The sequence below is a fragment of the Ambystoma mexicanum genome, chromosome 5q (genome assembly GCF_040938575.1).
Source record: "Ambystoma mexicanum isolate Mex_15411 chromosome 5q, UKY_AmexF1_1, whole genome shotgun sequence".
NCBI classification, from domain to species: domain Eukaryota; kingdom Metazoa; phylum Chordata; class Amphibia; order Caudata; family Ambystomatidae; genus Ambystoma; species Ambystoma mexicanum.
The window spans coordinates 1,051,311,035-1,051,336,245 of record NC_090933.1 but is presented as its reverse complement, the minus strand read 5'-3'; the positions used below and the strand labels follow the sequence as shown (position 1 = coordinate 1,051,336,245).

Genomic DNA, 25,211 nt, shown 5'->3' with positions numbered 1-25,211 from the left:
CATTGGCTTCCGGTCAAACTTGGCGTTGTGAGTTCCCGTTTCTTTGCTTGGTTTTTAAAGTATTCATCCCCTGTCCCGACCCTATCATTGTTTTCTGCTGTCCCTCTATCATCCTAGTAGACAGCCTCGTTTGTTGTTCTTCTCCAGGTGTTCTTTCTGTTCTTCCACCGCCATATGTAGCTTCACATTTCTGCTTGTTTCAACTACTGGCTCCCGAACTCTAGAACTTCCTTCCTTTGTAACTCCGCTCTTGTTCTTCTTTAGCTGAATTTGAGAAAAGCCCTACACTGCTCTTCCATGATTTGTCGCTCTTGGTCTAATTTATTCTTGTCATGTTTCTTTCAGTCTACACCACACCCTCGTGTTATTGCTCATTATATTTGATTTTGTTCAGCGCTTTGGATGACAGCGCTATATAAGCACTATAATAAATACATTTTAAAAATGGGGGCAGGCAGCCAGGATGTAAGCTAAGGGTTTAAGGTTGCTCAAACTATGAATACCATTTTCGGAATACAGTGATGTTCCAAGGTGAATGGGGGGGGGAACACTGATCAACATTTGGAGAAGAATATTAGTTTAAGTATAGGGGACCCATTGAGAATTGTGTGGCGCTGCCTGGTATCACAAAGAGAACATGAGTATTGTCATTCTTTGCTGATTTTAGGCAAGGTCACATGCCAGCCAGTGAGTGCGATACCGTGAGCAGCCCCTTTGTTTAAAGAGTCTGAGCAGCTGCCAATGGAGCCATTGTGTCCAAGGACAGCTGGCTGCCCTGGCTTCCTCTGTATTGCATAAATCTGCAGAGTACACGAGGCCATGCAAACACGCCACCGGATGACAGAGCAGCACTGCCCGAGCCACTAAACATCGGAGAAAACTCGACTGGGATTTGTCCGGTCGGTCTCCGTTTCCCAGAACTCGAGGGGCAACCACCAGCTCTCAAGCATTCATGGATGGGAACGGAAATTGGGTACGGTAGGATACACTTTTTCCATAGTTTGTGCCAACATACTGGAACGAATATGTGCGCACGGAAACCGAATCTGCATCATCTACTGAATCGCGTGGTTGCAACCAGCACAGTTATCAAGAGGAACGGAAATGGAATTTTGCGAGGCAAATACGCTTGTTGACCCCCGTGTTTGATTGCTGGCTTTCAAGACTGCGCATGCGCCCTCGGCTCGTTCCTCTTGCATACACGGTATTTGCCTAGGCTTGGTAAACGTTTGGTGCATTCTTAAGGCTGCTTTTCTCCAGACACTTGCTTCTTCCGCTTCTGAGAAATGGTGCTTGGGTACTGAATGCATTTATTGTGAGATTACACCGACACGAACCACAAACAGGTCTGCCATGTTAGTAGCTAATTCTATGTGAATCACTGACCCACAAAGGCTGTCCTGCAATACACCGTTCTGTCCCCCTGGTTCTCAATGGGGTTTTCACATTTTTGCAACATCATGTTTCAATGGGTCATGTGACACATATCATGTATATGTAGGGTCTGCGGTAGTGGCCCTGTAGTTATGATATGATAAGTGATTTATAGTGCACCTGTGCACAAGTGTTTCTAGCATGACAATACAAGGAAGGGAGGACAAAACAACGAGCGTACAAGGCCTTGTGTCATTCAGATCAGCAAGTGTGGGTACAAGTTGCTCAACCCATAGGAAGAGCACTTTTTGGGTGGCTTATAACTGTGCCCCACCTGGATGAATCCTCACGAAACCGCAAAAAAAGCAGATGGCCATCTCAGATTGATTCTACAAAGTTTGGTGAGGTTTCGTGCATGGGGGCAAAGGTATATAGACAGGGTCCCAAAATGTGTGCTTTTTCCCATAGACGCAATGGAAAAAAAATACATGCTGTTTGAAAATTTGGTGTAAATCGGTTAAGTAGTTTTTAATTTTAAATGACCAAAAAGTACTTTAAAGAAATTGCGATTTCTAGGTTCGGTCCGCAGACATCGGATGCGTCCAATGATTGGATGGTGAAAAGCGTGAGGTGCATTATATTTTTTTGGAAACGCCTGCAATGTTGGATTTGTGGACAGCCCCCATTGTCCGCGAACATCGTGATAAAAACATATTTAAAAGCAAAACATTGCACTTGCCAAACTAATGAAACAATCTCTGGGGAGGTGAGGGGGGATGAGTATGGGATACAGGGTCGGACTGCGACAAGAAATAGGCCCGGTCACTCAAGTAAACATGGCCCGCCCCTTGCCTCACGACCCTTTACCTTTGATGACATCACCGGAAGTGATGTCATTTGATCCCACCCCAAGGTGAAATCCCGGGAAGCGATGAAACACAACCTTTCACCCCTTGACAAAACAGAAAGTGGCATCAAATAGCATTGTTCCTAAGTAGAATCAATTACTGTGAATCCAAGCAGACGTCCAAAGCCAAATGATAATGTTATTGTATAACACTTAAACTTAAGCTCTTTTTTATAGAACAAATATGCATACAATATCACCCAACCTGTGTTGGTACTCATTTATCGACCTAAGAAGGATGAAAGGCTTTTTGAAAACAAAAAGAAAAAAAAAGGGATTTTTTTTTTACATTTTTTTTTCTTCCAAACCGGCCAAGGCATGGCCAAAAAATGGGCCCTGCTCCCTAGGGACGATTGCGGCCCGGCCACGGGCCGAAAGGCTGAGGGGCCAATCCGATCCTGATGGGATAGGGCCATAATAAGCCAAAAACCCTGTGGTTTTTCATCCCTGAAGTCAGTGAACAGTTTGTCGCAAACCTCTCAGATGTTCGGGGACATCCATGCCTATTTTTGAATTACAGGGTTGGTGAAAGCAGTTTTCGGATGGCTTATAACTTTGGAGCCACTCAATGAAACTGCATGACATTTTGCAAGATCATTCTAGACCTGACCCTGAATGGCTCTGCAAGGTCTGGTGCTGTTTTGCCAAGAGGGGGGGTCCCAGAATGTTTCAAAGGCTTGTACATTTGGTGCCATTTCATGAATATGCACAAAAGTTTGCAAAAGGATTTTAGACCCAAAATTGAATGGATTTGCAAAGTCTGGTGGGATTCTGTCAAGAGGGGTCAAAATTAGATGGACATCTCAACATTTTTAGATGGCTTAAAACTTTGTTGCCATTTGATGAACGTGCACACAGGTTTGCAGAACGATTATAGACCGAACCTTGAATGTATGTGCAAAGTGGGGGATAAGTTATATAACTAATTTATGTATGTACATTTTAACTCTTAAAATAAAACATGGATGGATTTGTAGCAAACTTGTGCAAGGAGCAATGGCAAGGAACTTGAAGCATGGTTTTGCAAATGTGTCAGTGTTTTATTTTTTGAAAAGTGTCATAATGTAGGTACAAAAAATAGTGAAATACCTTTGGTGACTGAGGTGTAGCCTGTGTCGATGTGCAGTGGCCAGATTGTCCGGGTCATGGCCAAAGGCTCAAGGCCATGACCCGGATGATCTGGCTACTGGCCATGACCACAAGGGACCAGCAATGGGGTTAAATTGGGCATGGCCACCAGGGACCGGCTATGTGGTAAAGGTATAGGAAACCGGTATAGGTTTGAATGGGAACAAATATTCTGTTTGTGGCTCCGAAGTGCTGGACAGGATTGCAGCAAACATTTGCGAGGAGCATCAACAAGGAGCTCAAAGCATGGTTTTGCAAATCTGTCTTGTGTTTTATTTTCTCCAAAGGGTCAAAATGTATGTACAAAACATTGTGATATAACTTTGGTGGCTGGGCAACGGGCCTGGCCCTGAGCGAGGATAAATGTGTACTCTGATTTGCTTATTGGGGCATGTGGGAAGGCCGAAGCCCTAGGTTTGAATGGGAAATAAATGCTTGTATCAGCAAGGACCTGAAAACATGCTTTTGCAAATCTGTCCTGTATTGAACTTTTTTGAAAGAGTCCAAAAGTAAGTACAAAAAATAGTGGTATAACTTTGCTGCCTGGGCAGTGGGCCTGGCTTTCGATGAGGACAAATGTCTACTGTGATCTGCTTATTGGGAAATGCGACATGGCCGAAGCCCATGGTTATGGAAACTGGCAATGGCTGCAAGACATGAGCACTGGCCATTGGTCACATTATGAGGGTATAGTGTACACTGAACTAGGATGTAGGGTAGGTGCAGTGGATAATGGGGGTGGTTTGGTGAGGCTGGGCTCATGGTCAAGCCTCATGCCCAAGACAATTCAACCATGACTTGCATGCGCTGCTGATAATGGCACACATCAGTATGCGTGGCAAAACATTTTTTGTTAACCCCCCTGAGCTATCTCTTCCTTGACATTACCTCTGTGTTGCCAAGGACGAGATAGCGCATCCTTTTTGGCAGAACACTGAAATCCAACCCGGGCTATGTGGGGAAGGGATTCTTCTTCACGGCCCGGGAGTTGGATTTCCCTCAGTTTCACACCAGCACGCGTAATGCGTGCTGACATGAAACTGAAAGTAATTTTCACTGCAGCAAAACAGAAGGTACGTGTTCTTCTTTTTCTCCCTCGATCTGTGGCACTATTGTGCCATTCAGATCGAGGGAGGTGTTGTTGGAAAGGGGAGAGTCTCCCCTTTCCAACGACACCATTTGTGAAGCATGGCTGGGCCTCGATCAGGTGCAGAGCGCTCGATCCGTGCCCAGCAATGCCACTAGACCACCAGGGATCTGCTTGTCAAGTGGGGAGGAGAGGGGGTTGCTTACTATGCAAGCTGCCCTCTCCCCCTTGGCCCCAAAGCATGGGGCCACATGTATTGCCTCCCCTGGGGAAGGGGCCAACACACATTTAAAAAAAAAAAAAAATAAAATACAAAAAATAGATTTGGATGGGGGGGCCACTAGACCACACAGACTTTTTTTTTTGATGAAAGGGGGGTGGCCCTCTCCCCCTACCCTAAGTGGATGGGGGCACCTCATGTAGCCCTCCAGGGGGCAGATTTGTGCCCCTAGGAAGGGGTACATGAGATGCCCCCAATCCATTTGGGGTGGGGAGAGGCCACCAGAAATATTGGTAGAGCCCCCCCTCCCAAGCCTGGGGCAGTATGTTTTGCCCCTCGGGGGCAGATGGGCACACTCATGTGCCCATCTGCCCCTAGGGAAGGGGCCAAAAATAAAATTTGAAAACAAAGATGATTTGGGCAGTGATATTATATAATGAAAAGGAGTGTGGCCCCCCTCCACCCCCACCCCAAGTGGATGTGGGGGAGCCCCATATCTATCCCTCCCTGGGGACAGATTTCTGCCCCTAGGAAGGGGTACATGAGATGCCGCCCCATCCATTTGGGGTGGGGGGAGAGGGCCACCAGAAATCTTGCCACAGACCCCCCTCCCCAAGCCTGGGGCAGTAAGTTTACCCCACCCTGGGGGTAGATGGGCACACTTATGTGCCCATCTGGCCATAGGAAAGGGGCAAAACTAAACAAAAATTAAAAACAATTATAACTTGTTTTGGGTGGGTGTGGGGGGCACTAAACCACCATGGGTGTTTTAGTGGAAAGAGGGGCCTCTCCCCCCAGCTCAAATGGATGGGGGCATCTCATGTAGCCCTCCCTGGGGCAGATTGCTAGCGCAATGTGCCCCTAGGAAGGAGTACATGAGATGCCCCCCATCCATATGGGTGGGGGGAGAGGCCCATCAGAAAACATTGGAATACCCCCAATCCATGGAGCAGTATGTTTTGCCCCCGCCCTGGGGCCATCTGCCCCTAGGAAAGGGGCAAAACAAAAAACAAAAAATAACATGGGGGGGTGTCGGGGGGGGCACTAAACCACCATGGATGTTTTTAGTGGAAAGGGGGGTGGACCTCTCACCCCACGCCAAATGGATGGGGGGCATTTCGTGTAGCCCTCCCTGAGGCAGATTGCTAGCGCAATGTACCCCTAGGAAGGAGTACATGAGATGCCCCCCATCCATATGGGGTGGGGGGAGAGGCCCACCAGAAAACATTGGAATACCCCCAATCCATGGAGCAGTATGTTTTGCCATCTGCCCCTAGGAAAGGGGCAAAACAAAAAACAAAAAATAACTTGTTTTGGGTGGGTGTCGGGGGGGGCACTAAACCACCATGGATGTTTTTAGTGGGAAGGGGGGTGGCCCTCTCACCCCACCCCAAATGGATGGGGGGCATCTCATGTAGCCCTCCCTGGAGCAATCTGTCCCTAAGAAGGAGTACATGTGATTCCCCCCATCCATTTGGGGTGGGGGGAGAGGGCCACCAGAAAACATTTGAATGGCCGCCCAATGCATGGAGCAGTACGTTTTGCCCCCCATGGGGGCAGATGGGTAAGCTAATGTGGTGTTGGCGGCATGTTTTGGTGTGTAGGCCGAGTGAAATGTCTGAAAATTGTATTTATTTTGCCAAATTTTGGACTTTGCCGGAGATTGTAGGTAATATATTCAGGGGCGATTCGTGCAAGTCAGACCTATGTGGATTCAAGGGGTGTCTTCTTTTCGGAAATGCATGGGGTTCCCTGTTTTCCTTGATGGCTGCGACACCTCAGGCCCAAATATGTAGGTTGTCCACAAGAGCAAAATTCCTCAAAATCTGCTCTGCCGAAAGACTTGGGGTTACCAGTGGCTTAGCCTTTTCCCTTTGCGCCCAGGGGCTGCACCCACACATGTGAGGTACCGTTTTCGTCGGGACACTTGTGGGAACGCGGGAAGGTAGGACACATGTTTTTTTGGTTTCATAACATTTGGACACATTTGCTGCTGCACTTTGTCACACAACCATCTCATTTCTCAAATGTGACATACATTTAGTTGCTGCTTTAGGCACTATACACTTTTCTAACATGCACAAGTCACCTACCCTTCAAAAGGTCTGCCTATGCTCTTTCATAAAATGTATGCTTGCCCTTCGTCACCACATTTGTTTTCCTTATTTACACATACTAAGTAAGTCTGTTTAGGCCGTAAACATAAGAATCCTGTGTACCATGGCTCAGTTTTTGGCTTGTGGTATTGCTTGTTTTGTGAAACATTACGAAAAAAGTGTGATTTCCTAACTGGAAGAGTCAAAATTCACAGAAGCCAATGCCTTACCGGGCCAACCATGTCCACCACATACCTTTTTTTCTGTCATTTTCCCAATTTTCCACCAAATTATGGAATTTTTCCCTAGATAGTTGTTGCCTGACCTGCGCAAATCACCCTTTCCTAACTTGGAATTTTGTCTACTTTTCAGAAATGTATGCCTTTCTTCTTCCCATTCAGCTTTGCTACCCTTCTCTTCCATTCCTTCCACGCATGTCCTATTGGGCAAAAAGGGCAAAATCGCCTACCTCTCACAAAACGGCTGGTAACCATATCAAAATAGGTTTATTTGGTTTCCACTCAACCTGTTCTTGAAAGCCTGGGAAATGACGAATTCAGCACAGTAAACCATTTTTGTTCCTAGTTCTTACAAGTAAAAAAACACAGGATTCTTTGTACATCATTTTATTGCCATTTTCTGAAAGAACACAAAGTTTTCTCCCTTTTTGGTTATTTTCCCTCACGTACCCAAAAGCAAACTAGGAAGTTACAAGGAATTGAATGGCGACATATCAAAATCACCAAAAAAGGCCTTGGCACTGGGGGAAAGGCGGGGGCACCATTGGCAGTTAAGGGGTTAACTGGGGTTTACAGTTCTTTCATATATGTTAAAAGAGGAATTATTAAGGATTTATATACAGTGATGTAACATCATGAAACATTTTCACTCATACAAACCTATGAAATCCACAGAAAAAACTTTGTTAAAGGGACGTTATGGTTCAGTTGCACTAACAAAAACCCATGAAATTCACTTAAAAAACTTTGTTACAGGGACATTATAGTTAAGTTGTACTAACAAAAACCCATGAAATTCAATTATAAAATCTTTGTTAAAGAGATCTTATGGTTACAAGTAAAACTGAAAAACCCTTGAAATTCACCTGTTATGGTAAGCTAAGCAACGATAACTCGTGCCAGGACATCAAAGATGACATCACAAATGTTATTGATAACATCACCGATGACAACAGATGAAATTTATTTTGAGGGGCTGTGTTTATAATGTTAGTAACACGATGTCGGAGGTGATTAGGAGACCAATCATGAACTACTTAATGAATGAAAGAAGGTAGTCATCTGAACAAAACATAATATTGGAGTGTTGTTGTTAATACAGGAACCTAATTATACATACACATCGACAATGGCTGCAGCATGCACCATAAAAGTACAATACTTGTAATCTGGTAATTATGGATAGTAAAATAATGAATGGTACCTTTTGAGAGCTTTGAGTAATGATGAACATGGAATATATAGTTAATAGCTAATACTTGTGTTACTATAAACGATACATATGGAGACCCACAATGCATACAAATCTGAGGCACATAACTTCAGTAAGGAGGACAGGAACCACACCACCAAAAATGTATGGTGACATTAGACTGTATAAGTACACAAATGAATTGTGTGTTTAAGGCTTGGTTATTTTCCCATGTTTGTGCTCCATGAACTGAGGCCAAATGCTAATGATAGTGTCTTAACAACATACAACAAGGTTAATGTCTACATATGTTACACCGTATGATTTTTAAAATGGTCTATCATCGAACAAAACCACGTAGCCTAGATATGTCGGTGAACAAAAAGAAGTGGCCCAGAAATGTGATGTAATTGGTGATGTCATCAGTAGCACATCTTTGGTATCCTGGCTATTAGTCTTAGTAGTGCACAGAGGTGGCGCGAGTTATGGTTGCTTAGCTTACAATAACTGGCGAATTGCAAGGTTTTTTCAGTTTTACTTGTAACCATAACATCTATTTAACTACGTTTTTTCATTGAATATATGTATACATTTGTATTTATATATACATATTGCTAGGTTTAATATCCATGAATGTAACTCATTGTTGCCTTGCCCATCTTTCTTAGGCGAGTGTGCTTTCTGAAATGTAGTTGTCTGTGTGGGTTCTATGTGTTAGAATCGCGGCAAAAATGGCAGTGGACACAAAATATTGCAGCAAAAAGGCTGTGGTTTTGCCACCGCAATCCATTTAAAGGATGCAGGAGATACCCCTGCAACTCCTGGACCCATTAAACCAATTAAGGGGAGTGGGTGACACCCCCGCAACCCCTGCTCTTAAATGGAGTAATGGGGTACACGTATAATGGATGAAACTATAGCATTTTTGCAGCAATTGTTTGTACAGGCGACATTTTTTCTGCGATTTTATCACTACATACCGTCTGTGTGTAATGTTTAACTCTATAGAATAGGCTATTGGTGTCCCTAAATGACAATGAGGCCTCTCTTTGCTACATTATGGTGACTAACCTGTAAAACTCTCTGCCCATTGGAATCGGTCCCTTCAACACCGCCTCGCTTTCAGAATATGCCCCACCAGGACAACAAGAGAAGCCCACAGAACCTGAAGAAATATATCAGTCTAGCAGTTTGAAATGGCAATACTAAGCCACACAACTCACCAAATGAACACGTGGGCCAAGCATACAACACTAGCTACAAGATGCATAATCGATGAAAAGATGAAGAGAAAAGTACCTGCCCACCTGACAAAGTGATCTGAAGGCTATACTTAGCCCAAGGGGTGTACTACAAGTTATGAGCGCTGAAGACAGGCGGAGTCAAAGGCCCGACCACAGCATAGCCGTTTAATGAGGTCTTAAGGACACATAAATCCCAGTACTGTCCAAGGGGGTGGTATATAGAGCTATTATAGACAATGTGTTTCTACAGAAGCCCTGAGACTAGAGTTGGGCCTGACTTCATTGATGGGGCTATTACATGTGAGGAGAGGTGTACTCTTTAAAAAGGCCATACCGGTCCCAACAGGCCCGTTACTAACCAGGGTGGGAGAAATCATGAAAACTGAAGAGGGATCATATTTGGAGGGGGGGGTATGATTAGTGTTATTGGTGAGGCTCAATCAATATCCCACATTGGGGGTGCTAGGCTCCCGTCAACGCCTAAGTGGAAATGGGAGCTGCTGCAGATCCAACAGACATATGCTAACAACTTGCAAAGATCTGAGCAATGCATATTTCTTTTTTATCTGGGTGTTTGTACATGACCTAAATAGTATTAAACCCTATGAAGTTTGGAGAAAAGCCAGAAATTGATATATGGTAAGCATATTAGTTATTCTAAGAAGTAGGATATATGTGCATTGTTTGGAAGAACACAATTATGTCTATATTAATTTTATTATTTTATTGAGAGCAAAAAGCGATGGCTGCAGACTCTCAAAGTGGGTAAAAACCACAGAACAGGTTATCATGCCATGTTCTTTCTAGAGAGGGGCACCTGCTACCTTTTTTATGATGTTTGCAGTATTTAAATGATAGATATGTGTAACTTACATAAGGAAAAACGTTGCTGTGGAGATATTCATTTTGTCATAGGAAATGAAATAGAGTTTTTAGAATTTGGTGTAAGATTGATAAATAATTTTAAGATATATGTGTAAAGTTCAATATTGAACTATAACACAATAATACAAAATAAAAAAAGCTTTTATGTCCTCATGTCTCACGGAAGGGGGGGCTAAAATAGAAAGTCAATCTGCCTACAGTGTTCCCAGCAACCACATACACCTTGTGATGAGGAGGGAAGGGTAGGACTTACAAAGGAGCCTGGCCGCTGCTGGGTGCGTCCTGGCAATGTTTTGAGTAGCGATTTGGGGTCATGGAGAGAAGATGCATATGCTAGGTGCGGCCTGGAGAGGATTGTATCCAGCAAGGGGGATGCGGGGCCATCCGCCCACCACCTCAATAAGGTAAGGAACAGGGGTGTGCATTGTGCCTGGGCCGCGTCCGACTGGTGCAGCCTGGGGCAAGTGAGCGCCGGTCCCCTCAGGGCTCTCTGTGCAGCGCTCCCTCTGATCATGGTGGCAGCACCGCACGAGAGCGCGTGCACTAGCAGCAGGGTTCCCAGCGTGGTGCTCCCATGATCAGAGGGAACATTATGCTGAGATCCCTCCTGGCAGGGCACTCCCACCCAGGGAAACGACTCAGCATAGCAGTATTGGCAAGTTTCTGGGCCATACTGGATTTCAGAGCCATCCCGGCTTGTATGGCCTGCAAATTGGCAGGTGGGGAAGTGCTTCATCACTGAAAGCATTGGTCTGACCCAGCACACACCCATCAGTCACTCTCACAGACACCAAACCTGCACTTATTCTCTATCAGACAGCAGTATCCCACGCAGCGTTATCACACCCATTATATGGCATCCCACTGGAAGAACCCTACAACACAATGTGATCTAATATGTTTGCATCTGGGTCTGATATTCTGTATTGCTTCCTCTCGCAATAGGCTGTGCCAAGATCTACAGAATCCCTGTGATGCATCTCACAACAGCATACCCAATAATGCTAGCTGTCCTATGAATCAATACATGTAAGACTCAAAGGGCTACATATCGCTGCACAGTGCTGTTTCGTGACTTGTTATTGTACACTAAACTGAGGAGGTGCACAGTATGGACACAAGCACTGACCTAAGACTGATGGTTAATGCAGTGTCCACAACCTGCCATGTATTATGAAAGATGTATGATTCTATTTGGTTGGTAACAGCTAATTGTCAACCTGGTACTCTAACCAACACCCTATAAACTCTACAGTAGCAATTTCCAGCTGCATCACAGATATATAGCACTCACTAAACTGCCCAACTCAACCACCCACCCTCGCCACCTGAGCATGCACTAGATTAGCCCGAAACTAAGCGATGGGTTCCGGGTTCCAGAATATCAACACCCATCAAAAACCCTAACATTTCCTACTCGCATGAAGGCAATGGTAAAATAAGCTCTGTCCTGCACATCTGATTTAGCAGAAATCTATGTTCTGCCCCCTCTAACCTAATCCCAATGTTTTACTTGCGGGACCCCAAAGGGTAAAAAGGCCATGGAAATTGCGAAAGATTTGCTACAGCAAGAACCATTCATATCATAATTCGTAACACACCCAGTGCCTCTTGAGGCTGTAAGTGTGTTTATGGCCCACTGTCTCCTAAGTGGTGATTGTCTCTCTTCCAATTAATGTCAGCTGTAAATTGAAGAGACAGAACAAATTCTAGCCAACTCGCTCTGTATTGTATAGGCAGCAATCTGATAAAAAGCCCTGAAAATAAAAAGGTATTTCTCTGCGAACAGAAAACGTAGAACATTCATGGAAGAATTGGTGCCACACCACACCCAATTAAGCTGGTTTGCACTTAGCAATCTCCTGTTTATGCACACAGACCTTCTTTGCCCAGCACATCCCTCTGTTTCACCATGTATTGATTGAATAAACTATAAATGGGCAAGAAAAGAAAATATGACCCAAAACAACTACAGGAATGTTATTGATACGAACCTGCATGGAAAGTGTTTGGGAATGTTTTTATGTATATGTCTTAAACATGCGTGGATCACTTGGCGACTTTTATGAGATTCCAAGGATGTGGAATGACATGCCAAGTAGTAGAATAATAGAATGGTGTTACTTATTAGAACTTACACAGCCATTTACTATGCCATGTATCCAGGCCGCCTATAGAATATATGTATTACCTGTAATCTCCTGCTGAGCCTCATCCTTTGGATCCTACATTATGCAGGGATCAAAATAGCTGGGAGCTGTATTGCTCCTGCTGGGAGACTACAATGACCTGGTTAACTTGAAGCCAAATGCAACCAGAATCTAATTTTGACTCCCCAGAACAAATGCTGTGGTACCATATACATAATCCAATTCTTGAGTTTTCATAACAAACGGTTTGAATGGTACCAGAGGCACATGCATGCAAACATCTTTGAAAAACATTGCATTTATGAGAACATAAGGCAGTAAAATTGGTCAAAATCACAAGCTGCAAGTGGCACAAAGTTGTCAAAGTGGCCAACATAGGCCCACAAAATTGGACGTCGGCAGTATGAACCTGGCAGGGAGGCGTGTTCTCTATAATATGTAAACATATGTGCCTGTAAGCATATTCAGTTGTTAATTTGTTCACTTTTTGTTTATTTGGCACCCAGACTGGGGAATCTCCACAGCAGAAGCCATTTGTAATTTGGATGTACCTCAGCTTTTGTAGAAAAGACAGCAGAGCGGAGGAGGCTTGGTCAAACGGGCAGTCATCTTTGTGGTTGCGGTTCATGATGAGCGTCTTGAAGTCTGATCCACCGGCTGCCAGACGTTCAAGTTTGACAAGAGGTGGTTTTGACTTTTCCTCATACAACTAAGAGGTATATTGGGCTTGTGCTGCTACCCAGTATAGTTCAAGGTTGGGGGCCATGAAACCCCCTTATAGTATGACAGAGTCATGTCCAACCATTTCTTCCAGACTGCCCCGAGTGCCACAGGAATTGTGCACAGAGTCTGTGGAGTTTGGAAACGAAGGGCTTGCCTGGCCAGACCGGGACATTGGCAAATATGTGTAAGAGTCTTGGCACTAAAACCATCTTTACCAAGGTTATTTTACCAGCCATCGTGAGTTGAGTGCCCGCCATCTTGCAAGCTTACCCGCCAAATAGTCACCCCATAGTTAACCCTCAAGAGAGATGGTTTTGCCCCAGATACTTCACTCCTAGGTATTTAATCCCGTTGGGGGACCAACAGAGGGGATATATGCCCTTCAGCTCCTTAGTGCCACTGGTCAGTGGGAACATCTCTGATTTAGTATAATCAATTGTGAACCCAGAGAAGCCCCCCAAGTGAATCACATCCCGAAGAATAGGATCTAGATTTGTCTGAGGGTCCCTTACATATAGTAAGACATCATCTGCATATAGTAAAACTATCTCGGGCGGGCCTCTAAAGCGGATTCCCCGGTGTCCGTGTCTGGCACGGATCATGTCAGCCATTGGTTAAATGGCCAGGGCAAAGAGGATCGAAGAGAGTGGGCAACCCTGTTGTGTGCCCCTACTCAGCCCGAAGGGTGTAGATTTATAAGAATTGACTAAAATACTGGATGTGGGGCATGTATATAGACGTTTAATACAATGAAGCATTTCTGGAACAATTCCTGTCTTTTCAGGAACCACCCATGGATACTCCCACAACACCATGTTGAATGCTTTCTTGGTGTCAAGTGTCACGGCCACCGCCTCTGACACCGAGTCTATTCTTGCAATCACATTGAATAGACGCCTAATATTCAGAGACGGTAACCTGCCTGGGAAAAAGCCCCTCTGGTCACTGTGTAAAATGTGGGGTATCAGTGGGAGAAGTCTGTTTGCGAGAGTGTTGGCTTAAATTTTGGTGTCCACATTCATAAGAGAGAGGGGTCGATAAGACCCACATTTGTTGCTTGGCTTGTCGGGTTTCAGGAGGATGGTTATGGTGCCTTCGCAAAGGGAAGTAGGCAGGATGGGTTCACAAAGCGCCTCCACCCATACCCCAAGGGGGCGAGGAACAAGTAGGGCTGCGTGTTCCTGGTAGAATTTGAATGTGAGACCATTTGGGCCCGGGACTTTGCCGTTTGCTAGGTTGGTAACTACCGTAAGAATCTCTTCCATCGACAGGGGACCTCTAGACTTTCCCTGGTCTGGGCTTCAGTCGCAATAAGGGAATCCCTTCAAGAAGGGAGTGTATGTCTCGTGCACCATGTCTTTGTTCCGAAGTGTATAGAGAAGTATAGAAGTCAGAGAAAACTTTAAGGATTTCTTGGTCTGACCATTGGGGATTTCCCAGTGTATGTATGATGCAGTCCACCTGGGTGCGCCCACTCTCTGTTTTTGCTAATCTAGCTAGAGGTCTGCCCAGCCTCTCCCTCTCCCCATATATCCTGGCTGCTTGTGGACATGAGAAGTAGTGCACCTCCCTATGGGCATGCACCTCAAATTGCTCCAGTTTGGAGTGTATCTGTGCCAGCACCTGTGGGTTCGAGTGGTTGGAGTATTCCTGTTCCAGGAATTTGAGCTTGGTTTTGGAACGCTGAAGGTCGCTTCTAATGGTTTTTAAGACCCTCACTTGCCCGGCTGTAAACCTTGAAGGCTTCCCAACATACACCGGCGGAGGTCGCGCCGCCTCATTACAGGCGAAGAATCTTTCTATGTCTGACCCAGGGAGTCTGTCTGTTTTAGAGTCAGTACCACTGGGGAGTGGTCAGAGAGGGTCTGGGGTAGTATTGCAGTGTCCCCAACTCTGCCCATTAACGAGCCAGATGTCTGGTACATGTCTATACTTGATGAACTGTCATGCACTGATGAGTAGAATGTATATTGTCGCTCTTGTGGGTGTAGTAACCGCCATGAATCCCTCAATTCCAGGCATTCCATGTGTGCTAGGAGTTGCTGGGCTGCCCGCAACTGTGGTCTGGTGGCCATGCCAGTCCTGTCCATAGTTTGGTCTAGGATTACATTAATTTCCCCCCCATAGGATGGGGACGCCGATGTACCCAGTGAGTATCGATTACTACTTCTTCAAAGAATTCAGGAGAGTCAATATTTGGACCATAGGTATTGGCCAACAGCGATTCGATACAGTCCATGAAGCAGTCAGGATTGTGTAGCGCCCCCGGGTCCAAGTATTTCTTTTTTAAGGCAAATTTCACAGATTTGTGAATTAGTGTCATAACCCACCGAGATTGGGTTGAGTATGAGGTAAAAAAGCTGTTTGTCCCCCTTGTCGGTGTAATGCCCATAGATGCCCCCTCCTTGGCATGTGGCTCCTGTAGGAGAAGAACCTTTACCCCATGTCTATTTGCATAAGCCATGATCTTACGTGATTTAGTAAAGTTCCCCATCCCTCTAACATTCCCGCTGATCACTTTCAATTCCATCATCACTTTCAATTCCATTGCAGTAGATAGTCACCTTTAGTGGGCAACCCACTGACCTGCTATTGTTAGTTCAGTCTTTGAATATTGGACCAGTTCCAACCATGTACTCTGCTGCCAAATCATTTTCCCTCTTTTCTCCCCAACCTGCCCAGGTCGTGCAACTGGCGCTTAAACATTTGAAAGGATGCTAGCACAAATTCCAGTCCCTACCCAACCACCCTCACTGCCCCCCCAACCTAGCAGTGTAAATTCCCTCTCCTCCCCCATCCCCCACACGCAGCTCACCCCAACACAGCCACAACTTCAAACCATGACCCAACATTGATTAAGCAGTTGCTATGGGGCTAGCTGGTGCCGCTGTGGCCTGAACCACAACTTTGTTGCAGGATTGCATATCTAAATGTACATGTGCTAGCAGTAGGTTACATATCAGATGCTATGTACTGATCAGCGAATTAGAGATAACTTGAATGCGGCCCTGTCCAGAACCCTCAAACTGGCAGTTGATCCTTTCTCATTAGCTTCCCCGTGGTCCAGGATCGATATCTGAACCTCTATGAACTTTACTGCCTCATCTGGAACTGTAAAAAAGTACATTTTGCCACAGAACTGGATTCCCTGATGGGCAGGAAACAACATCACGTACTGGAAGTCATGGGCTTGGAGCATTTTCCTGACTCCAATAAACTGGTGCCTCTCGTGAAGTGAGGAATCTGGAAAAATTCGTATTGTCTGAGAGCCTAGTCGTAGCACCTTTTTTTCCCCTGGTGAGGCGTAGAAGATGATCTCTGTTGCGGAAACTCAGGATTTTCACGATAATGGGGCGAGAGAAATCACCTGGTTTGGGTTTGGGGGAGAGCGCCCAGTGGGCCCGCTCCACCTCGAAGAAGGGGGAGAGCGTAGGTGCTTCAAGTACATCCTTGAGTAGATTTTCCACTGCTTGCTCCATGCCCCCAGACAGTGTATCCTCAGGGAACCCCACAATTTGAATATTATTCCTCCTGGAACGTGATTCGAGGTCATCACATTTGGTTTTCATGACTTTCATTTCCTTAGCCAGTATTTCCAGGTTAGTTTGGAGGCCTTGCACTGCATCTTAAGTCACTCTGATCCTTGTTTCAGCTTCAGTGATGTGCACAGATTCCTTAGCAAGTTGTGACCTCATGGATGCTACGTTGGCTGTTATGTCGTCCATCTTCTCATGAACAGCTGCAAAGCTCTTAGCCATGTCTTCCATAATGTGTTTGAGGTCCGGAGGCAGAGTCATGCTGGGTTGCACCTGGTCCAGATGAGAGCTAGTAGAGGGCTTAGGGCTTTCACGGGAGATAAATGGCCCCTGTCTTCTTCCCTCTGCCTGCGCCTCTAGTCATGGCTGATGGGCAGGGGGCAAGCATGGAAATGAGCACTGGGGTCTCGAGCAGGGAGCCTCCTCTATCTGTCACCTTCAATTGCGTTCGTAACAATGCCCACACCTGTGTGCAGGATCCCTCAAGACTGGTGATTAGCTCAGGCAGTCAACGCGGAGCCCAGGAAAGTCTGGGGCTCACCAAGGGGACCTGGGGTTAGCAGGTCTCTTAGGTAGGTGGTCAAGAGCACCAGCACAGCCTCTGGGTCCCCCGTTGCACCCCCCAGTGACTCTGCAAACCCCAGGGAGATCTGGGTGAGCCAGTGGGAAGGTCAGGGGGTCGCAAGGCCAAGGATCAGGTACTGGCGAGTGACCCTCACAGATCCTCAAGGATGCAGGTCCCTGGGTCCAAGGATGCGCTCCTTCCAGTGGGCCAACAGTATAGCGGCGTCCAGAGAGACCCCGAGGTGCTGCCTGTTCCACCATGAGCCCCACAGAGTCTTGGCTGGGGCAGATAGTTTGCTCAGCTATCACAGGGCATGGGTAAGGGCCCAGGAGGACTGCCACACAGTTCCCTGGAGTGCAGGTGCCCATATCCCTCGATTGCCCAACTAGAGGGTTGCAGTGTGTGTGGGAGCTGCATGCCGGAGTCCCCGAGCGTGGGCCTAGCTACTCAACGCCGGCACCCTCCGGGCGTGTAGTTGCTTCTGTCTGAACCGGCCAGGTCCATGGTTTCTGGGTGATGGGGTCTGTTGTGCCGTGGGTGTAGAACTCCCGCTACTGCCTGCTGTCTCTTGCTGCGGACTGTGCGCAGCCACGGCATTAAGGCGGGAGCCGCACCAGGCCGCCATCCCTCTCAAGTGTTCCAGAGCGCGAGGGCTGCCTCAGCTCCTCCCTCGCCACAGCCACGGGATCTTCAGGAGACCGAGGTGAACCGCCTGGTCCACTGTTTCTTCCGCTAATCGGGCCAAGCGTCGAGTTAGGATGTGAAGGGATCCGTAGTGCCGCCACCACGTTCAATTTCTGGTTGGGCCGACATCAGAGCTCCAGCCCTAGGCAGCCATCATGTTAGCTTGCGCTCCCCATATTGAGTTGTTCTAAGCATATTATGAAGCCGTTCATGGTATGTGATCAGGGAACATTTACTTATGAGGCTACACTGCACATATGAAGTAGTTCCTTACATGCAATGGTGGATCATGGGCAGGTGAGCTGTACCTCGAAGTATGAAGCTGTACTAGGCATGTAACATGGGCACAGCAGCATGTAAAGCGTAACATGGCCGAATGTAGCTTTTGCAGGCTAAAATAGCAGTATATATGTATGTAAGGCTGCATCGTGGCACACAAAGCTATGATAGAGGTATGCGAGCATGTGAGGTTGAACAAAGGTATATAACGCAGTTCCAGACATTTGATTTGTTCATTGCAATGGGCGATTGAACCTGAGCTTTCAACATGTGTACACAGGCATTTAAATAGTATTAAGTGGTAAACGCATTTATTGCGCGTAAAAATGTTATATATTAGCAGAAGGCAGTTTAATTCCGCTGTACAGATACATAATGACAACAAAAGACATAACCAAACAAAGCATAATAAACACAAATAACAATCACTACACATGAATTAATACGAACGAAAAAACACCAGGTTCAAATAAATAAAATAAATAAAAAAAGGTCTTGCCATATTATCAAAAGATACCCATATAAACCACACATGGTACCTGACAACTAGCCAGAGGCAGCTCCATTGAGAGTTTTATACATTTGGATCACGGCGTGATCATGTATTCATTTATATATTTTTCCAATTTATTTAAAAGCAATGCATTGTTGGCACAAAAACACATACAAAATGTAACATTGATAACAGAGAGGGATGCATGGGTCCTTGACAAGGAGGTGAGAGAATGTAACTTGAAGACCAGATGTTGCAGAAGAAGCTGGAAACATAAACAAAAGTAGAGGACATGACAGAAGCACATATAAACGGGACAGTGGAGGAAGTGCTAAATTAAGGATGGAGGAGTGACGGAAAGGTTTTGTAGGGTTGTCTGTGATGGTAGGGAGAGAGGGAAGCAGGATGATGGAGTAATGTAGAGGGCTAGGAGAGGTTCTTCAGAAAGGAGGAGCGCTTCAAGGTTGCATTTAAATAGTGTTAGAGTTGGAGAAGAACTGAGAGGGAAGCGAAGAGCATTCCAGAGTACTGGAGGGAGAGAGAGGACGGAGCACCTGGGTGTTATGGCTTAGTCTCCCTTGTTCTTCTGGAGCTCCACACAGGGATTCGAGAACGACGTAGGAGAGCAGTATGAGCAAAGGTTGATGTGGGACAGCCTGCGTCGTGGAGGTTCTCCGTATTAATTAACAAACGTACTCCAATTCCTCAGTTGTGTCAGCCACATTGTATCTCAACAAGGGGGCATGAATAGTGGCAAGGAGGTGAGATAGGTAGGGTGGGGCAAGTCCATGTATAGTTTTGAAGATGATGAGAAGAGGTTTATAATTGACTCTTTGTTTTATAGATACCCAGCAAGTCTGGCGATGGGCAGAGGAGGTAGAAGTAAAGCGAGAAAGGTTGAAAAGTGTGCAGACTGCAAAGTTGAGGACTTTGTCTAGAGGTGAAAAAGCATAGTTGGGAAGGCCATAGAGGAGACTAGCATAGTAGTCAGATCTAGAAAGGACTAAGGAGGAGTTTAGCTATTTAGCAGTATTAAAAAGAAGATTGTTCTGATATTGAGGAGGTTGAGTCTGCTATAGTGACAGATTTGTAGATGAAGAGAGAGAAGTTGTGAGATGGGTCAAAGAGGACACCAAGGTTACGAGCGGAAGCAAAGTAAGGAAGATGGTCAGGATAGAAAGGAAGAGACAGTCTGTTTGGCTGGGAAATAGAGAACCTCAGACTTAGTGGAGTTGAGCATGAGCAAGTATTTGAATGCAGAGAGACAGTTTGACATTTTTGACAACCGCTCAACAGATAATGAGGGAAAGGAGAAGTTCTGAGTGTCATAAGCAAAGAGATGATAGGAGAAGCCATAAGAGGATAGCAGTGCGCCAAGAGCTGAAATATGGAGAGTGAAGAGAAGTGGACCAAGGACAGGCCCATGGGGAATTCTAACAGTAAGAGGTGTGAGTGGGGAAGTAAGGCTGTTCCAGAACACTTGAAACTGTCTAGAGGCAAGATATGAAGCAAACCAAGCAAGAGCCTTGCTCTGATGCCAAGGAAAGCTAACATAGAGAGAAGATCAAAGTGGTGGACAGTATTGAAGGCAGCAGAGAGGTTGAGAAGAATAAGAATAGATGAACAGTTTGCATGATGTACGGAAGAGATGAAGTTGCTGACATTGTGGATAGAATGCAGAGGTTGGAAGCCAGTTGAAGAGGGTCCCGGAGTTTGTATCAAGGAACTCAGTGAATCAATTGAATACTACTCGCTCTAGGATTTTGGAATAGTGTGGTGGAAGAGAGACAGGATGTAAGTTAGCAGGAGAGTTAGGATCCAGAAAAGGTAGCTGACTGACAGTAGCTGACTTATAGGATGAGGGAAAAGTAGCATTTTCAAGAGAGGAGTTGAAGAGGGAAGTAAGATGTGGAGCAACACTGGGAGCTATGTACTTCACAATGTCCTGGGGCAGTGGGTCAGTGGTGGCACAGGAAGGGTTAGCCATGAGGAGTAAGGCAAGAATCTATTCAGGGTTGGTGGGGCAAAGGAAGACATAATAGCGGGCAAGGAGGGTTGAAGTGGTGGAGAAAAGTGAGTAGGAGGAGGGGATAGAAGTTAAGTAGCAAGGGTTTTGTGAATGGCAGACATTTTGGAAGCAAAGTAGAAAACACAATAATTTGCAGAAAGAGTGGAGGGGATGCAGGAGGGTTTAGTAGGTGGGAGAATTGAGTTGAGGGATTTTCAGAGGCGAGCGGGGTGACAGGATTGAGACAAAAAGAGAGATCGATGGAAGTCACGTTTGGAAGTGTCAAGCGCAGATGAGTAGTTTTGAAGAGCAGTGTCATAGAGTTGGAGATCTGAAGAGTGTCTTGACCTTACCAAGTGCAAAACTTTTTTCACATTGTTGTCTTCAGGGTGCATATGAGAGGTGTAATCCAGGGCTGTGGAGGGGAGGATTTAGGAGTAAATGTGGAAATAATGTAGTGAGAGGAGAATGGAGCATAGAGATCAGTGTTAGTTAGTGATGGCTTCTTCTGTCGATGGGAAGGTTAGTTCTGCATAGGAGGAGAGAAAGCGGTCTAAGTCAGAGAGGTAGTCGTGGAGTTTGGAGGAGGGAAACTATAAGATGGAGAGAGTGAGGATGAAGCAGGAGTGGAGATTGAGGCAAAGACGATAGAGTGATCAGAGGGAGAAGGAGCGATGGAGATATTAGAGACGGAGAGTTGAGAGGAGGTGAAAATAAGGTTGAGTGAGTTTCCATTTGAGTGGGTGGGCAGAGAGTAGATTGAAGAGAGTGAGTGGTTAAGGAAAAGACAGTTAAAGTCACTAAATAGAGCATCAGAGACAATGGCAATGAGATGGTGAACTTGAGGGAGAGAGTCAATTACTTGGGAGATGTGGTCAAAGAATTCACCTACTGCACAATGTGGGCGATAGAGAGAAAAAATGTATGCCGTAGGAGGCAGTGATTGTAATATGATATGCTGTGGCATTTATAACGCGACTGTAGACAAGTGTTGCTATGCGCGACAAGACAAGGAGGGGGAAACAAAGCAAGGACAAAATAACGATCTTACTAGGCCTTGTGTCATTCAGATTGTGCAAGTGCAGGGAAGAGGGAAGGGTACAAGTACCAGGGGGAGGCGAAGGGGGAAGTGCAGTTAACTCACAAGTGCAGCCAGTGGGTGACTTATAAGTGCAGAGAGAAAGGACTGTAGGGTTGCAGATACAGACCCTTAAGTGCTGGGGTGCCCGGAGGCAGTGCAAGGGCAACTGGACATGCAGGAGCCTGGGCCCGAGTTCTGTGGGGGACCAGCACGCAGAGCAGTCAGGTGCACCAGCAGGGGAGAGGAAGGGAGAAAGTGGAAGCGAAAAGGAAGGTCTTTAGTTACTTTCAGAACCGGATGTGGTTCTGCTCAAGTTTGAGAGAAGCAGGAAGGCTGTTCCAGAGGGAGGCCCCAGCCGAGGAGATAGACCTGCTCCTAACTCTCAGCTTAGAGAAGAGTCTGACCCTCGGAGAGTTGGAGGTGGATGAGCGGAGAGCTCGAGAAGGAAGATGTTTTGGAAGAGAACATTAGTAGTAGAGCGGTCCCAGGCCCCAGAAAGCCTTGTAGACGATGCAGAGACTCTTGAACTTGATCCTGGCAGCCATGTGGAGCCAGTGAAGAGATTTCATAGCTGGAGAGATACGATCCCTGAGCTTGAGGCCAAGGACAAGACTCTCAGTTCTATTCTGGATATGGTCTAAAGGTCGAAGAGAAGAGGCAGGAATATTTAGAAAGAGACTGTTTCAATAGTCCAGCCTAGAGAGGATCAGTCCTCTGGAGACCGTGAGCTTCTGGGGGCAGTGGGAAAAGGAAAAATACCTCTGAGGGGCATGGTAGTGGAGATAGAAAGAGGGAGAATTGAAGGGACATAGGGCAGTAGGAGAGATAGGAAGATTGGAAAATGAAACCAGTCCTACACCACCACCGCTGCTAGTGGGGGTGGAGAGAGTGGGTGAAGGTGTAGGCAGGCGAATGAAAGGCAGCAACAGTTGCAGGATCAGAGGGAGAGATCCAGGTTTCGGCAAGGGTAATGAGGACAAGAGAAGGAGAATGATAAAGGAAGAAATCAGAGGTAAAAGAGGGCTTGTTACAGGAAGACTGCATTCCAAAAGAACAATAGAAATAGATAGATTTGGTCTTCCATGGAGAGCCAGCCCAGAGAGATGGGCTTGAGTAACGTGATCGTATTTCTTCATCTGGAAGATGAGACGTGTGCTCCTATTTTAGACAGCTTGAAATGTGTCCAGATATTTGTTTAATTATGCCTATATATAAAGGCCTAGCCAGTTCTTGCACCAGAAATGCACAATGGTAGGCCAATAGCCCTTCTGAACCTAGACTCAAAAATATGCCCAACAAGGCTGAACGCCCCCTCAATCTGGTTGAACTACCCTAGACTTGGGGCCTCATTACGACCCAGGCGCTAAGTGGTTAACGGCACCGTAAAAAGGCTGCAGCGCCATTAACCACTTAGCGCCTTATTACGAGGTCCCTTTGCGGGACCCGACCTGAACGGCTGGTCTGGACCAGCCGTTAAAGTAGGGACCCGCAAAGGGACCTCACAGGCAATTACGGTACCGCAATTTGTGGTACCGTAATTGCCACCTTCCCCATTCCCATTGAGCCCTATGGGAATAGGGAGGGCCATGGTGAAATGGGGAAATACAGCCCTGCCAACCTTGGAATGGGGCGGTATTTCCCCTTTTCACCATGGCGGACTGGTTACAACACCGGCACCAACCATGGTGCTAATAGCGCCATGGTTTAGTGCCGGTGTTGTAATGAGGGCGGTCTTTAAACCCATGATAATTTAACTGTTCTTTCTGGTAGGTTGTAGTTATGTAATGCAATATCTGAGAAAACTCCCAGGGGCAGGGGGTGGGGGGCGAGGGGATAGATGGTATGGGGCATAGGGGGTGGGGAATGATGCTTTGTTAAAGATATTGTTTTATTATGTTGATGGTTGCCGGCACAGTCCGGAAGCTGTTAAGAGCATTGCAAAACATAATAAAATCTTACCTTTAATAAAAATAATTACAATGGTTTTCACCAAACAAGTAGCTACAACTGATGGTATTAAATAGGTAATAATAGGCAGATTTTACAACTGCATCAACTTGAGGAGTGAAGGACGACTGGCTCTCTAATTTGACCCTCAGATTCCTGATCGATTGTATAGTAGCAGGCGGAGGGTCACAATAGACATGCCTCTATAAAGGCAATGAATCCTGAGGGGTGCAACCCAGGAGCAAGATTTCTGTCATATCAACATTTAGGCATATGGCAATGTTCTGAATCCATCACTGCACTTCTCCCAGGCAACCATACGCCCCAGAGCATCCCTAGACCCAGAATGGAGATTAATCAGAATCTGGGTGCCGTCAGAATAAGGTGACACTGGAGACCAAAGCTTCCCACCACTTGGGCTAGGGAATACATCTAAATATTAAATGAGAGTAGAGAAAAAGAGCGAGGAGCTCTACAGAACTCCCGAATATGTTGGGCAACTAGGTGATATGACGTTTCCCAGCTACACACTCTCTGACTCTTCTCTCTCAAGAGTCGGATAATCCAAGGAGAAGCTGGCCCTTGATCCACATAAAATGCTCTAGGTATCAAATTAGGATGCCAGGGTCTATGGTGTCAGACACTGCTAACAAATTTAATAAAATCAAGGCAGGTGGCATCCCACTATCCCTCAGGTCTAGCAGCTTTTTCCATATCTGCAGCGTCATACTTCAAGTGCACCGGAAAGTATAGCCAGACTAACAATCAGCAAGCAATTGATCCTTTCCAGAAGGCTAAAGAGTTGTGCTGCTACCTCCCAGTCCAAGATTTTACTTATGAAGAGGAGGTTTGAGATTGGCCTAAAGTTGTCAGGGATCAAAGAATCCAACCTGTCTTTTTTAAAAGAGGTGAAACTACCACCTCTTTTGCAGAACTTGGTACTATCTCTCTGGGAGAAGACATTAATAATAATTCTTGAGGCTCAATCTGCACACGAGAAGACACGTAGTGAACAGGAAAACAAGTTTTTCAATCTGCTAAAGAGCCCTTACATCAGCAACATTTGGGAAACAAAATGACAAAAAGCAATACATTATCAAAAATTGCACTTCCGTGAAGTTATTTCGTGTTGCTGGGATTTATGTTAGAGGGATGTATACCATGCTCCACTGTTCTTTGCACGGTCTCGAGGGGGAGTGGGCTAGGTTAGTGGGAGAGAGAGTAAAAATGCACACTAGCCTTTATTGTTAGGGCATTTAGTGAGCGCAGACCTAGCTTTGTGAAGTAACAGAGCGAGCGCTTTACAATCATAGGGGGAAAAACATGGTGAGGGAAACAGAGAAATTGGGGACCAGGGAGCTAACAAGGGTTAG

General features: G+C 45.9%; 1 protein-coding gene across 2 annotated transcripts in view; it reads left to right on the top strand.

Annotated features, from left to right (window-relative positions):
* Positions 1 to 859: 859 nt before the first annotated feature.
* Positions 860 to 25,211, top strand: part of ENPP2 (ectonucleotide pyrophosphatase/phosphodiesterase 2) — a 1,757,842-nt gene continuing 1,733,490 nt past the window's right edge. The window contains exon 1 of one of the 2 annotated variants that reach the window (XM_069621548.1): positions 860 to 973. In XM_069621548.1, coding sequence (XP_069477649.1) covers positions 953 to 973 — 21 coding nt within the window. In that variant the 5' untranslated portion in view covers positions 860 to 952. The remainder of the gene's footprint in view (positions 974 to 25,211) is intronic. The other variant, XM_069621550.1, reaches the window with a different exon arrangement.